A 17,134-nucleotide genomic window follows, 5' to 3' on the forward strand; every position below is an offset into this window, starting at 1 on the left:
CGTCAGCTTTTGAAACCGTTTAATCCTTGTCTGCCGATACCTGGCAATTTACCGTCCAGACATCCATAACATGTTACATGTAAACGAAACTGAACAAATATGATGTCCTTCTGTAAGCCAAAAAGGTACAGGTAGTTTTGCAATACCTGACCTATGCAAATTACTTCCTGGGCAAAACGAATTTTCCAATTTACCGCATCATCTGAAGCAAACAAGTAAAAGATTTCCGCATCAAGATTTTTCCATATCTCCGAAAAAGGGGACTGTCACATTACAAACTTCCTGCAGAATGTTCCATTTTGACCCTCGTAGCATTCTATCTTGGACTTATGTCTGCGTTTCTTGGCAGGAATTCTTCCCACGAAGCAGCCGTAGAGAGGCAAATTATGTACGTCCCGTTTGACCTGAATCGTTTAACACCGGTTATTTTCTGATCTGACCTAATTCTTCACAAAGAGAATTATTTAAAGCCATGAGAAATCCGAAATGAAAACACCTAGCATCAACCACACGTTATAACCTAAAAACTTTTAATAAGATGCTTAGAAAACAACCGTAAAATAAGAGTACGGTCGTCATGATCACCCTCTTTAAGCAGTGATTTATTGTATTTATGCTAATTTTTCAATAGTATCGTCTGCAAAATGAACAACGACGTTCTGTAACATTATTTCCCAACTCTCGATTTGATATCAAATTCCAATCTTACTTTTTGTTTTTGTTTTAGTTATACATACTTCTTGAAAGTATTGGTTTCATTAGGGTAATTTCAATTTTGGTTTAATCAATTCAATGATCGTCATTCTTAAATATGGTACATTAAAAATACTCTAAAGTTTTTATTGAGACAAACAAGAATGATGTTTCGGGTTTAGTTCCAACTAATGTTACGTTAGTGGGTTTTTAGAGCAGTAATTTCACTCCATCAAGTCTATCATTTTTAAAATCTCTGCTCGTATCAAATCACAGTTTTCCCATCCAGAATCATTTTATTTCATTTAAACTCATTTGGCAAAACCATTATCCTCACTACCGTTTGCAGAAGTGGAATTACCTGCCATATGGCATGCATATGCATTAGACCAATATATCTCGAATCCCCTTTGAGCGGTTTTTGCTTAATCACATCCCCATGGGTTATTACGATACAACAATAGTCACCGTAATGGGGATGCAGTGGAAAAGATGGATAGTCAACCAAGCGCATCATCTGTGGAGTGTTGTCACATTACACAGATATTCGAACTAACGCTGTTTACGTCCTTGCTTCTTCCACATTGGAGCTAGCAGAGTCCTGGGGAGCTGTACGTTACTCTAGCAGAACGGAACTCAAGAAAGGCAGGATCCCATAATTTACGAGCAAAACGAGTAAAAACAAACATTACCTTTAGCCCTCCCGGGCGAGATCCGATATTCATCGATATACCCTATTATTTAAATGCTCCCAGTCCTCTCAAGCGGAATCGAAACAAACGAGTCGTCCCTTCGCACAAAAGTGTTTGCTGCATCCACCGTCGTCGTCGTTGTCGTCGTAAAATGTTCCGTTCCGATTGAAGGCATCTGACATGGGTGGGTTGACCGGGCTGTACCATGTCTTCGTTCCGGCGGCGTAGCGGTCCGACCGGTATGTGACGATTACGTTTACGCTAGAGGGCATGTGCGACGATGAAGAACCTGATAAGGCCGGCGATAAATGCGCTATTTACGGGCCCAGCTGCTGCGGGAGAAAATTCTAAACCGATTGAAGACACACCGTGTGATTTATGGTTCGTAAATCGGTCCTGCGCGATGTCGATTGATATGAGGAATATTGTGCGGAAAAATATCAACTGTTACTTCCGGTTCGGCAAATAATGAAGTCGTTAAATACAGAACTTGCAACATAAGAGCGAATGGTATGAATGATTTATGAATACTTCTGACCATGCGGGATCAGAAATCAATGGGACGAGAAATATGTGGACCATTCGTTTATTGACGAGATGTATGAAACGATGAAATGCATTTAAAAAGAATACCTAACTTGCATACGCTATCACAATTTGCTTACTTTGATTGGCAGATTTGATTCATAACTCTCCCGAGCCATGTAAATAGGATTGAACAGATAACAAACAGTAGCAATAGATCAACTCCAAGTCAGTGTACAATGAAATGAAATTTTAAAAAACGATTCTTCCGTTATTGGCTTGCAAATGCGTAAATTAACAAGAATAGTGCCTTTTAAGATATTTTATAAGGCCGTTGCAAATTATTTTAAGTATTCCCCCGGGACCTGGTAATGGATGTTCCGGAACCGACGCTGCAGTGGCCATTAGTCAATAAATATACCCTAACATATCTAGAGTGTCAGTTCTTGGTCATATCATTCAAATGAGGTAAAGAAAACGAAATTCGGATTGAAAATGGACGAATGAGAGCAAGTTGAAAACTTGGGTCGTTTTCGACCCCAATGCATAATGTATAACTTTTTTCTAATGCATTAGAAAGGTTAAATTTATTTAGTTTTGAAAAACAAATTAAAATTTGACTCGGCCTAGTGTCTTGACATATAATCATGGTTGCCAATGAGTTTTCTTGAAAATTTGGCAAACATGAATAGGAGTCTGAAATTAAATAAAATATAAAACTTTTCCAATTAAATTCTGCTATTTATATTTATTCGCTATAGATACATATACAGCCTACGACTTGCAGGCTTGCAGGAACTAAAAGTTCGAAAAGAGACAATGATCAAGCCTGCACGTCGTAGGCGAAATACGTATCTGTCGTGAATAAATATAAATAGTAGAATTTAATTGATAAAAAGTTTTCTTTTTTATTTAATTTCAGACTTTTATTCATTGCTTGCGTTGTACTTATGAACCCCCGTACACGTATTTTCAAAGCCACCATTGCATTCAATGTAGAATTGAATCTGAATATTTCGCTCTATTTTAAACATTCACTTAAACAATGGTACTCACAGATTCTTATAAACATGCATATACCAGAAATTGCAGTTTACATTACTCTTTGATCTAATGATCTGATATAGTCCTACGTCACCCATTCGTACAACCCGTAGGGCTGTATATCTTGTAGTTTTTTATTTGCATGTTTGCGAATACGCGTTGTGGCAGACACTAGTACGTAAAAGGCAGGGACGATTGGGATACGCACCCCATCTTTCGATTTTATGTCGTACATATGAACGTGCGATTTCTATAGATCGAATTTAAATTTCAGTTTTCTGCCAATGTGTTTTTTTTAATTAAGGGATATTACATGCATTGCGTATAATAGACGACGCCTAAAACTAGGCGGGTGAAATCGAGAATGTTGCAAATCGAGCAAGAAGTAAAGTATGCCCATGCGAGCGAGTATAGGCAGCATCCAGCGCTTACGCAACTGACGCAAGTGTACGATAAGCAACCACCGATACTGCGTGCATACATCCTGCTACCTACTTACTAGCGAGTGCACAGCCTCGAAATGTCTCTCTGCATAGCCCGCTCACAAAACCTACAGCTTGTGAGAAGCCAATGGATATTTATGGATATTTATGGATATTTATTTTCAGTGTTGGGCACCGTCAATTCGCTAATTCGCTAACCGACCAATTGAGGAACGCTAGTTATACTATATAATTTATATTCAGACTAACCGAATTGTTGCTGGTCAATAATTCCAAATGAAGTGCCGCTGTTTATTTTAAAATTAATAAACTGTAAAGCATTTTATCCATTATAATAGGTTTTGATCTTAGTTAAATTAAGAAAAGTCGTATAATATATACAAATTAGTAATAAGTTGTACAGTGATAGATTACAATGCAAGTTGTTGCGACATGTTTAAATAGTATAGACAGTATATGAATAGACAGTGACTGTTAATTTGCAATTTACGATTAGTGATTAGCGAAATTTCCACGATTATCGAGCAAATTGTATCGGTTAGCGAATAAGCTAATCAGCGGTGCCCAACACTGCTTATTTTGCACTTTTTTTCTTTTTTGTTCACCTTACGTCCTCACTTACACACACGGATAAGACTGCGAGCCCTCGCGAGTGATCGATGTCAACTGCTTGGATTGCAATGAAGAGCAAGAGCGCCGACTGTGGTCGATAACTAAATACACACTCGCAAACACTTGTCGCAGTGCATTACAAAGATAAGAGCGATAGTCCTTAGGAGATACTCATGCCGGCGTGTTCGTTAGAACTAAAACGCGTGTGTGAGAAAATTAGACCGCACGAGTGCGAATTCGAAGAATTCGAAGCTTATCGCACAGACGATGAGAGATTGTGTCAAACGCCTTGCTAAAATCTATCAGTAGAAGAACAGCCTTATCTTTCTTGTCCACCGCAACAGCAATATCGTCATATACCCTTAGCAATGCGGTTTTAACTCCTTGACCTTGTCGGAATCCAGCTTGATACTCGGAAATAAGTTGCGCAGCAGATAGAAAGGAGTTAATTTGCATTTTTAACAGCTTTTCAAAAACTTTCGACAAAACACATAGTAGACTAATCGGACGAAGATTGTCGATAGCATTAAGGTGTTTCTTCTTGCGTAGCGGGATGATCTTTGCGCATTTCCAAACGTCAGGAAAAGCAGATGTTCGGATGGGGAAGTGAATAGATCCAGATAGCAGCTTTTACGCAGCTTCAATGCTGAAATGTATTGTTGAGATAATTTACAATGGATTTTATGTGGTACAATTTTCGCTTACATTTCGTATTTTCTTCCGTTTTTTATCCGAAACGATTTCTTCTTCGTTAGCTATCTATTCAATTAACTTGCATGGAATTAGCTGTACTTTTAGCTTTAAGAACCGTACTGTTTGCCGTACTATTAGCTTTTATCTCTATAATTAGTTTAAGTATAAGTAAGGGTATAAGTATTCACTTAGTTTAGGATAAATTGCATGGTTTTCATAGTTACCTAAGCGATCAATAGTAATTGACTAACGCAAACACTTTAGTTCAAATCCAAATAGTTTATAATTCAATTTTATTTAAGTAAGTTTAGTTTAGTTTTAGATTTAAGGCTTTAGGTTTAAGACAAACGCGACTGGCTATTGACTCTACTTTTAGCACAATGGAATTATGCTCCATGTGACAGTTCGAGCCACGAGGTAATGCTGCCTGACATTTTTCCGTGTGACGTTTATGTACCGTCAGAATGACTGTTACGGGCGGTACCGAACTCACACTGAGCGAAACCGCCCAGCCGTTTCGTAACATCCCCCTGCCCGTGTAGTTCCGGACCGTCTACAGGCAACTGAATATCGAGGAGTGCTAATTTAACCGCAGGTCTGTTGAGCATTCCGTTTTTAGTCTGTACAACTGCTCGCCGAACCTGTCCATCCGCCGCCTTAATCACGTCTACGATCCTGCCTCTTAACCAGCCATTCCGCTTACTATCCTCAACCACCAGTACAAGGTCACCGGTTTTCAATGGCTTAACCGGCTCAAACCATTTGGTACGCTTCGTTATAGTTGGGAGGTACTCCCGTACCCACCGAGTCCAGAAGTGGTCCACTAAGTACTGTGCGAGACGCCAACTGTCCCGCAAGCTATTTTCCTCCGCCTTAATAGGTATCCCCGGTTGAGTGATGCCTTTCGTACCGAAGAGCAAAAAGTGATTAGGTGTGAGAGACTCCTGTTCTGCTGACTCCAACGGGATGTACGTCAGAGGCCTGGAGTTAATGATCGACTCAGCTTCAATCACGACTGTCTCGAATACCTCATCGCAAGGATGTCGGGGATGATCCGCAATGGCAGATATAGCGGATTTAACAGAGCGCACCATGCGCTCCCAACAGCCACCCATATGGGGTGTGGATGGCGGATTGAACAGCCAGCTTGTCTCACCGTTCGTGAAAGTTACGGCGCAGTCCTCATGTATGTTCTGTACCTGGTTTGCCAATAGGTTGCTCGCGCCCACGAAGTTTGTCCCGTTGTCGCTGTGAAAGGTTTCCGGGGAACCACGTCGAGCCACAAAACGCCTGATAGCCATCACGCACGACTGCGTAGACAGACTATGCACTACCTCCAGGCGCACAGCCCGAATCGCGAGACAGGTGAATAATGCAACCCACCTTTTCACTAAACTGCGCCCCTGTTTGATCTGTATTGGTCCCAGGTAGTCCACGCCAGTGTGGGTGAATGGTCTGACCATCCCTGTTACGCGGACTTTTGGTAGAGCTGACATCATAGGCGGTGCTGGAACAGCTTTTCTAACACGGCAAGTCACACATTGCTTCGCCACCTGACGAATCAGAATACGTAATCCTGGCACAAGGAATCGTTGACGCATTTCGTTGCAAACTGTTTCGCCATTACTGTGGAGAAACCTGCGATGGTAGTCCTCTGTTAGAAGACGTATTGCCGGGTGCTTCCTTGGTAGCACAATTGGGAACTGCATGTCATACGGCACAGAAGGCGCGGTGGAGATTCTACTATTCATTCGGACGACGCCTCGCTCGTCTAGGAATACCGAAAGGCGGTATAGTGGACTGTTCTTCGGGATTTGAGACGGACTTGCGGGATTCGCTAAATTACGCCGTAGGTTTGCGTACTCATCCGGGTACGTCCCAGCTTGCACTTGTCTCCATATTAGGTTTTCTGCATTGTACAGCTCGCCCTGTGTTAAATGATTTGGTTTAACAGGTTTTTCTCCCTTGAATCTCCGCACGGCTCGTAGAACGTAGGCTGTAGCTCTCAACAGACGGTTCCACTTCGAAAACCTAGACATTTCCAATAGCTCATAAGGCACCGTACCGTGGAAGAGAAACACGGCACGTAGTTCGGTTTCCGTTTCCGCCTGACTCTGGAGCGGTTCCGACGGCCACTGATCCTGCGCTTGGTATACGAATTCCGGAGCATTGTACCACGGATGGTTCGGGTCAAAGCTTGGTCCATCTTTCCATTTTGTGGCGACATCAGCGACGTTCTTCTTCGATGGCACGTAATGCCACTCATCAACACTGCTTAAGGTGAGGATTTATCCTACCCGGAAGGCAACGAATTGATGGTAGCGTCGACTATCAGATCGCAACCAGCAGAGGACCGTTGTCGAATCAGTCCACAAGAAGCGCTTGGTAATTTGTATATCTAGAGCGTTTAGAACGGAATCCATCAACCTTGTTCCGATCATTGCCGCTTGAAGTTCAAGACGCGGGATGGAAAGTGGTTTCAGCGGGGCGACCTTCGTTTTCGCGGCTACTAGGACACATCTGGGTTTACCGTTGTCCATGAAGCGAAGATACAGAACCGATGCACAAGCCATCTCACTAGCATCTACGAACAGGTGGGCTTCCGCATCTTTGAGTGTAGTAATGCCTACCCCTTTGAAGAAGCAACGAGGTACCTTCACTTCGTCCAAACGCTGCAGGCACTGACACCACAGTCTCCAATCGTCCCACAATTCTTCCGCAATGAGCTCGTCCCATTCCGTTCCGGTTCTCCAAATCTGTTGCATGAGTATTTTCCCATGGACAACGAGGTGCGCTATCAGCCCCAGTGGGTCGAACAAGGACATTACCGTTTGTAGAACTTGCCGTTTACTAGGTGTAGCTCCGCTGTGAATCAGCGTCTTTATCTCCTCCTTCATACTGTTTATGTCGAACGTGAAAACATCCTCCGTTAGCTTCCAGATCAATCCAAGGACTCGCTCTGATTCTGGGGATTTTTCCAGGTTCATGGATATTTGTCGACGCGCTACCGGTTCCCCAATGCTCGCCAGGACTCCGACTGAATTGGAACAGAAGTTGCGAATCTCGAATCCTGCTTGAAGATGTATGTGCTTTACTTCGTTGACTAGCAGGATGGCCTCCTCTTCGGTGTCTACGCTATCTAGAAGATCATCCACATAGTGGTTTTGCGTTATAGCTTTCGCCGCCCTCGAAAAGGCTCCAGCAAACTCCGATGCGTTCTTGTTTTTTATAAATTGTGCCAGACTTGGCGAGCACGATGCCCCGAAGGTTGCTACGTCCATAACATACTCCTGGGGTTCTGTCTCTGGACTTTGTCGAAATATGAATCTCTGGGCCTGTTTATCATCATCCCGTATCCGGATCTGGTGGAACATTTCCTTAATATCACCTACCACCGCAATGTTCCCCTGTCTGAAGCGCAACAATACCTCCATCAGAGATACAAGGAGGTCCGGACCTTTTAGCAGCATGTCGTTAAACGATGTTCCTCCTACTCGTGCTTTAGCGTCCCATATTAACCGCAACTTATTCGGTTTCTTTGGGTTCTGGACCACTCCCAAGGGTAAGTACCAGACTTTACTGGGATCCGTAGAGCTCTGCTCTTCCGGCGTAATGCGATGAGCATATCCCTTCGCTTCGTATTCCATTATCTTCTCCCTCACTTTTGCGTCTAACACTGGATCCTTACTTAGCCGTTTCTCTAACGCTTGTAACCGCCGCAGTGCCATCGGGTAACTGTTCGGAAAGCATAGCTTATCGTATCTCCATAGTAGCCCTATCTCGTAATGGTTGTCGACACGACGAGTTGTAGCTTCCATTATTCGCCGCGCTCGTCGGTCTTCTTCTGACTCTGGCTTCACGGTAACGCTGGACTCTTCGACTGTGAAGAATTGCTTCATTAACTGATGCAGTTCGCGGTTTGATACTTCACTCACGAGATGTAGATTCAACTGCTGCATCCCGTCTCCGTTGTTGGAGCTTTTACCGAATACGCACCAGCCCAAGCGTGTTTTTGTAGCTACCGGCTCGTTATCACGTCCCTCTCGCGTTCGCAAGGCAGTTAGTAGCCGGATATGTTCTATTCCGATGATAATACCCGGAATTGCATCCGTGTAACTTCGAACTGGAAGACCCTTTAGATGATGATAAGTACGAGCCAAATCCTCATAGCACATCGTCTGCGCTGGTAACTGGAGCTGCTGCACTGTTCTCACATTATGGAGCTTAAACTGCTTGCCGTCACCACAGATCACCACGCTAACACGTTCGGATTCCTTCTCCTCCCTTGAAATATTTCCTGTCCAGCTTAAGCAGAAGCCATCAGGTGGTCCCTTAATACCAAGAGCCAACGCAATACTGTGTTCTAAAAGCGTGGAACTAGACCCCTCATCCAGAAACGCATAAGTACTGACTTGTTTACCGTTTCCATATATAGTTACTGGTAAATATCGAAATAAGGAATACGACGTCGAACGATGAAGATTTTGATGTACAACGGTACTTGCATTCCCGGAGCCGTTCGAAGTATCGGCCGAACTGTTTGGCGAGTGTAGAAGTATGTGATGATGTATCCTGCACCCGTTCACTCCGCATTCCTTTCTTGTGCGACATGGCCATTTCCGATGTGGTACGAGGCAGCTCCTGCACAAGTTTTTCTGCTTAACTACTTTCCATCTACCATCGATATCCAGTGCTTTAAATTGCTTACAGCTTGCGATCTCGTGATGTTCGTTTGCGCAGTAGATACAGGCCTTCTTTGCTCGTTCTGTTTGAGCCAGGTGTTGCTCTGCTGCTACGGTTTTCCTCTCTCGATGTTCATCGGAATGTACATACAGTTTCGGTTTTTCCTTGCCCGATCTTCCGGGCTTCGAACTTAGGGCGAGAGCGTCCATTGGAAGGGTAACATCCGAGGCCATTACCATGAGTTCAGACATAAAAGCGCTGAAGGCGGTCAGATTGACACTAGCGCATTTGTTTTTGTAGTACGACCACTGCATTTTAATTTGGGGTGGCAGTTTTTCCACCAACTCATGAAGCAGCGTGGGATTGCGGAGATGATCCGTAAGATTGGCGATAGACATGTGATCCACAACATTTTGTACCGCGAGACCGAAATTAATTTGCGACTGTAGGTTGTCAGTTTTCGGTGCAGGTGCCGCTCGCAACTTTTGGAGGAGAGAGTGTATCAGAATTTCCGGCCGGCCGTACAGCCGTTTCAGTGTATCAATTACGAATGGCACCGAGTCTGGCATTAGTAACCGGGTTCTAACAGCTTCTAACGCGTTACCCTTTAAACAGCGCTGTAGCCGCGCCAAGTTTTCCGAGTCAGTGTATCCACAAGCCACTGTTGAATTATAAAACGAACTGTAAAATAGTGGCCAATCCTGGGGGTCACCCGAAAAGTTTGGCAGTTCTCGTGGCATCACTTGTCTCGCGGCTATTTGTTCGCTGGATGGTCCACTTCGCACAGATGCAGCGGACTGTTGCTGCTGTGGCTTTGATTGTGACTGTGTATAGAACGAACTTTGACCTGGCCATGCTTGGGAAGCCTGTGACCCAACTTGGTGTGGGGCGGTGATGAATGCAGATGGTACTAACTGGTTGGCAAACCTTGAAACACCCCCACAATTGGCGAATATTCCCTCTCCATGCGATGAAACTATGGGTACCGACTGTATCCCGCTGCTGGTCCCACCGACTCTCGCACTGGTTATATTATTATTAACCCACGTTGATTGACAACCGGAGTTAAACACTGGTCGAGATGCTTGCATTGTTACAAATGGAACAGAATTCTGCAAACTTTGTGGATACCCGTCGACTAAACCACCAGAATTAATAACGCCATACTGTGGAACAGCTATGCTATTGTATGCACTAGAACTATTTACTATTTGCACTGAACCATTCGTTAAGCACTGTTGACTTAGCGTTGAGGAGACCGTTGAGAAAGTAGTATTGTAATTTGACATAGGTGGATACATATGGTTTATAGTACTGACTACTGGTGCACTTGTCCCTACTATGCTATCATGTAACATTGGGCCTCTACTAGACTGACACACGACTGCGATATCGACACATCCCGATGTTTGACTTATATTTATTGGAATATTATTTACAATCGGTTCTGGTAGATGACCGCGACTGTGCGCGGGGTGTGATTCGACAATCGAAGGAGGGGCGCTACGGTTGATCCTGCCGGCATCCATCGGAACGCAGGAATTGATCCGGATAGAGGAATTACATCTAGTCAACGATGAACTTACCGGTGGTCTTCGGGGAATGTCAAGAGTAATTTCAGTGTGTGAAACGAAATCTCCACTCGATCTCACCGGAATTGCCGATTGAGAAACAGTCGCTGCAACGGGATGTTCCTTGTTTCTGGAACCCTCAACCGAGTTCGGGGTGGAAGCTGACATGGGAGCCGGTGGTTCGACGACGGCAACATGCGGCACGATTCGGTTTAATACACTAGAAGCTGGAGCTGTAGACTGTTGAGCTATTTCTGAAGCTGCGGACGTTTGCGGAATGCAACTGGATGACACTACTTTCACTCGATGTGCTGTGCCGACTTCCTGCTCGCTTAACCACGTCTTAACTTTTTCACGTTCAGCTCGACTACTCAGTCTTGACCTCGTTTCTGCGCCTTCCGAATCATCAGCCTCTATCAGCAGAAGTTCATATTTTTTCTTCATAAACTTCTCCTCCGTTTCGGCTAGCTTCTTCCTAGCGGCTGCTTGAGCAGCTTCTTCCTCCAAGATTCTCCTCTTTTCCATCTCCTTTTGTTCTTCTATCATCTTTAGGCTGAGATCTAACCTAGATGAGCGCTTGCTTGAAGCTGAGCGACCGAACGACACCCGAGACTGGGATGTTTCTGCATCACGACATTGATCACATTTCCAACTACGATTCTCCTCGGCGATGGAATCTGTCACTTGTGCGCACCCGTAGTGCATCCAGGTTTCGCACGTATCGCATCCGACTAGGTTATCCGCCGTGTCCGGACGATCGCACTTCGCGCAATGTTTCGCTACATCCATCTCGTCGATAGGAAATCCTTGAAGTTTGTTCGGATGGGGAAGTGAATAGATCCAGATAGCAGCTTTTACGCAGCTTCAAGGCTGAAATGTTTTGTTGAGATAATTTACAATGGATTTTATGTGGTACAATTTTCGCTTACATTTCGTATTTTCTTCCGTTTTTTATCCGAAACGATTTCTTCTTCGTTAGCTATCTATTCAATTAACTTGCATGGAATTAGCTGTACTTTTAGCTTTAAGAACCGTACTGTTTGCCGTACTATTAGCTTTTATCTCTATAATTAGTTTAAGTATAAGTAAGGGTATAAGTATTCACTTAGTTTAGGATAAATTGCATGGTTTTCATAGTTACCTAAGCGATCAATAGTAATTGACTAACGCAAACACTTTAGTTCAAATCCAAATAGTTTATAATTCAATTTTATTTAAGTAAGTTTAGTTTAGTTTTAGATTTAAGGCTTTAGGTTTAAGACAAACGCGACTGGCTATTGACTCTACTTTTAGCACAATGGAATTATGCTCCATGTGACAGTTCGAGCCACGAGGTAATGCTGCCTGACATTTTTCCGTGTGACGTTTATGTACCGTCAGAATGACGGGCGGTACCGAACTCACACTGAGCGAAACCGCCCAGCCGTTTCGTAACAGCAGATGTTTCGATTATTTTGTTGTATAGATAGACGATTTGGTTGATTACGAGTGGAAAGATGATTTTCAAAAATTTCTTCGAGAAGTGATCCATACCAGCAGCATTTGACTTAACGTCGTAAAAAGCATTTACCACTTCATGTGTACTTATGGGGTGGAACCGGAATCCTTCTTCGAACCAAACATGCGAATGTACATGACTATTTTCTTCGTCACTAGTAAAATGGCTTGCGAAATTAGCATTTACTAAATCAGGATCGAATGGGCACTCTTCACCATATACCGACTTCCCAACTCCAAGATGCTTCAGTTTCCTCCAAAGATTGGATGGCGACACATCGGAAGCAAGATTCGTACTAAGATGCTCAATTTTTGCTCTGCGAATAAGCGCGTTTGCTCTATTCCTTAATTGCTTGTAAACGTCCTTTTTCCGATTTTTCCATTCCACGGGTGCTGCTTTCCAGTCTTTATATGCCATATCCCTTTCCACTGTAGCTGTCTGGATTTCATCATTAAACCAAGAATTATAAACCTTGCGATGACGAACGGTTCGTAACGGAATGCAGGAATCATGGACAGATATTAATCTTTCGTTAAAGAAATCCATTAGTTAATTGATGTCGATCAAAGAGTAGAAGGTGGACCAAGGAATATCGTGCACACTTCGACAGAGCTCAGTTGCATTGAAGTTAAAATAGTCACGGTATGTATTCCCACTGAGCCGATCATTCGAAAAAACATCGATATCAAGTGAGCAAAATATTACGTCATGTTTTGACAAGCCTGGAACTTCAACTTGCTGGAAGGCAGTACAAATCTCCGGGCGATTCATGATCAGCAAATCCAGCTGTGAACAACCGTTATCGTAGAAATAAGTTGGTTCAGTCCCTACGATGTCCAGCGAATATGATGTTGTGAATTCTTTTCAGTTTAATTGAATCTAAATTAGAGGTATATTATAAGAATGAATTCACAAAATGGGTTCACTATGTGCTGTTAACATGTTGACCCGCATTTTTGTCGGACTATATCGTCGGCGTGGGTAAATGGCTTCGGCGGCGTAGGAAAAAGGACCTAGGCGGCGCACCGGTTCTAAATCATAGGCGGCGGCGGCGCGCACCTCTAACTGGGACTGGGTAGCACTTTGTGAAAACGAAAACGTTTAAATGAAAGATTTCAAATGCTAATAAGTACTAAACTACTGAACGAAACTGAGCAATTTATATGTCGTTGGATAGAGAAAAATACCAGCAATATAAGGGGGGACATGAAAGCAATTTCAAGGAGGGCATAAGAGGGGGGGCTCCTTTACAAATGAGACAGAAATTTCCTCATAACTCGAGAACTAATCAAGCAAATGGAACCAAATTTGGCATGTGGGGGTTTCAGAAGGCAAGATTTTTTTCTATGGTGTATTGAGACCCCTCCACTCTTTTGGAGGGGGGGCTCCCCAACCAAATAATATACAAATTGCCTCATAACTCGAGAACTAATCTAGCAAAAGGAACCAAGTTTAGCATGTGGGGGTTTTTGGAGGTAAGATTTTTTTTCTATTGTGTACTGAGACCTCTTCCCTTTCTAAGAGCGGGGGCTTCTATACAAATAAAATACAAATTTCCTCATAACTCTAGAACTAATTAAGTAAATGGAACCAAATTTAATATATGGGGGCATTAGAGGTATGAATTTATTTTATGATGGTTTGAGACCCCTCACCCCTGTGGTAGGAGGATAAGGATTCTCATACAAATAAAATAGAAACTTTTGCCACATTTTCTGCTATGTAACTATGTGCTATGAAAGTAAACTAGAAAACCTTCTCGGAGCAAAAGACAGTGAATCGACGCTGCTAACTGACGTGCAAGTTGACATTCACGTCAAAAGAGAAGGACGAAATTTATTTTGAATTGACAATATCCAAAATGTATTCAGAACAGATTTTTTGACATTTTGATATTAATATCACAACATTCTGACTATGCATTCAATAGCTATCCTATTTCAAAAACAAAAATTCCGAAAATTTTTTAAAATAATTATTGCGCTAATATTCCCTTTATTACTTTTGAAGAAAAAGGATATCTAGAACAAAATGATTAACCTTAATATTTTTCTATGAGTAAATGTCATGCTTTATTTCAATTCAATTTGTAATATATCCGAATTGAAAAAATATCTGGGAAGAGCGTTAGACATGGAAAACGAAAAAGAGAAATTGGACTTTTTCTAACCTGACGCTGCTCCAGATAATTATTTTTGCATGAAAATCAGAACTTAAGCTTATTATGAGTGTATTTTCATGATAAAATAGTCATTAGCTTGATCGCATCGTTTTTACGATATAGCCCGTTAGATGGTAAAAATAATAATCTGGGCTGGTCATTTATTACTATTTCAATCTTTATGATGCACACAAGTGATTTTGAAAAGAAATCTCTATGTCTCAATGGTTGCAGGCGTTGTACTTATGAACCCCCGTACACGTATTTTCAAAGCCTCCATTGCATTCAACGAAGAATTAAATCTGAATATTTCCCCAAGTAGCACACTTTTGTCATTTCTGGTTGCTGCAACCTATTTATCACTGAAATTAGTCATTAATTGGTTACCACAACTAGTTTATAACAACTGTGCTAGTAGGGTCGTTCTTCTCTTTTAAACATTCACTTGAACAATGGCACTCACAAAAAACATAAACATACATATGCCAGAAATGCAGTTTACATTAGTCTTTAATCTAATGATCTGATATAGTCCTACGGCACCCTTTCGTACAACCCTTAGGGCTGTATACCTTGTAGTTTTTTGAATGGTTTCATATGCATATCCATTTTCAAAATTTGACGAAGAGTTTTCCTTTTGACATTCAGCTGAACTGCCATTTTCCGTACGGAGGTCGCAAATGCGACGAATTCGTTCTCGGACAAACTTTTTAACCTCTGCAGTTCTAACACTTCGTTTTCTTCCGTTTCTTTTAGGGTTTTCAACAGATCCGGTCTCAACAAATCTTTTTACTGTATAGTATACATACCCTCTTTTTTATGCCGTGATGTTTGAGGCTACGAACAATTGTGCCGCACCGTTCAACAATTTATTTATTATCAAAGACCGTAACTCAAACTCTGGTGCGTGCACACCGAACAAGATACAATACGAAAATGTAACTACGCCAAGTAAGACTTGAGTCATGATACCACACACACATGGTCTTAATTTGATTATATTAATTGTATATGCCGTTGCAAGCATAAAATGATTTTTGTTCGAATATATATGTGTGGTACACTGTAGTCAGATCGTGAATTACAGCTAGTGATGAAAATGACAAATAAAATGTTTCTTACTTATCTTATATTTCAATGCAAATTGCAAAATTGTGCAAATTATACACACATACATAGACAAATACCCACATACACACACATACATACATTCGCACATAGATCACCATACGTTGAATACAACCGACCCTTGATTGATATATTTTGGTTTTACATGTTGTGAGTGGCCTGGCGGGTGTTGCAGGTTCGAATCCGGTTATAAGCTCAGATTATAGCTTGGTTCGATCCATGAACCTTCCAGCGTTGGACAAAAGGTAGGAGTCAAAACGACGAGGAAGGAGCGTGGCTTCCAATACCCCCCCCCCCCCTCTTCACCTTTCCGCTCTTTCCCCTCCTTCACCAAAAAATTTTCATTTCTTTCCCCTACCGTCCCTTCATCAATTGTAGAACTACCGTTTCAAAAAATATTAACGTTTTGAGTGATTCAACATGCGGTGTTTAAATGTTTATGTTTGAATATCTTTTGAATGAAACGTCCGATTTTCAATAACTTGGTTCTGTTTGAAAGATGTCATGATATGTGTCATTTAATTAATGCAAATATGTTTTAAATGCAGTAGGAAGGCCAGGTTACACCGCCAGGTGGATTAATTCGGGTTTTTTACATTTCTTTATGTAACTTTTAAATCACCAGCCAAATCATCATGACAATTGAAGGTTATTGGAAGAAAACTAGTTTTTAAAAAGTGCATAATTTCGATGACGCGTTGATTGTGTCCTATCATACCATTTATTTTTCAAGGACACGAATCATATAACATTATACAAAAATACTGATTTGAATACGATACATCATATTTCATTTGCCAGGCCAAAAGGGATTCCTACAGAATTTATCTGCTATTTTTATGAAACGTAATTATGGGAGCAAAAACTAAAACTGCGACAACAATTATCACCACTCGGTGTTCCGTATTTTTTTAACGAAAAATCCCATTAACAGTCCGACCCCAGTGTCTTATTTCAACAAATTGTTTTTATTTATTCGTAGCCCAACATGTTCACTGCCCGAAACACCTCAGGCGTATTGTAGTTAATACAAACTGCTGATGCTGCTGCTGCCGCCGCCCGTTTGCCGGATGCAGTCGACTTTCTTTTCATTTACTGCTCCACAATGAGTAGGAAAATTCGCATAATAATCTTGCGCTGCATCTACCCACGAAAACCCGTTCGGTTCTTGCGCTGCTGCAGAGCGCTGCAGCAGTAGTCACAGTTTCGAGCATCAGTGGAATGACGTACCGCAGAACGGGATACGGAACTGAAACACAACAGATGTGTCCTGTAATAGTCGCAACTCGCACCCAGCTGGCATTGGACTCATTGGACTTTGCATTCCGCCCAGAAGTGTCGGTGTCTTTTGTAGTGAAGTGCTCGCAGACCTTGAACTTTGAATGATGCGG

General features: G+C 42.2%; 1 protein-coding gene across 1 annotated transcript; it reads right to left on the minus strand.

Moving 5' to 3' along the window:
* Positions 1-5,151: 5,151 nt before the first annotated feature.
* LOC128736247 (uncharacterized) lies at positions 5,152-11,745 on the minus strand. The gene is made up of 2 exons (XM_053830726.1): positions 7,000-11,745; positions 5,152-6,942 (listed from the first exon to the last, which is right to left on the minus strand). Exons 1-2 carry the CDS (start codon positions 11,743-11,745, stop codon positions 5,152-5,154), a joined length of 6,537 nt encoding a protein of 2,178 aa, XP_053686701.1.
* Positions 11,746-17,134: the final 5,389 nt, after the last annotated feature.

Source organism: Sabethes cyaneus, chromosome 2 (assembly GCF_943734655.1).
Source record: "Sabethes cyaneus chromosome 2, idSabCyanKW18_F2, whole genome shotgun sequence".
Lineage (NCBI taxonomy): Eukaryota > Metazoa > Arthropoda > Insecta > Diptera > Culicidae > Sabethes > Sabethes cyaneus.

Coding starts and splice junctions, on each gene's coding strand:
- LOC128736247 (XM_053830726.1), bottom strand. CDS start 11,745: ATGGATGTAGCGAAACATTGCGCGAAGTGCGATCGTCCGGACACGGCG. Junction 6,943..6,999: donor ATCAATTCGTTGCCTTCCGG/GTAGGATAAATC, acceptor GTGCCATCGAAG/AAGAACGTCGCTGATGTCGC.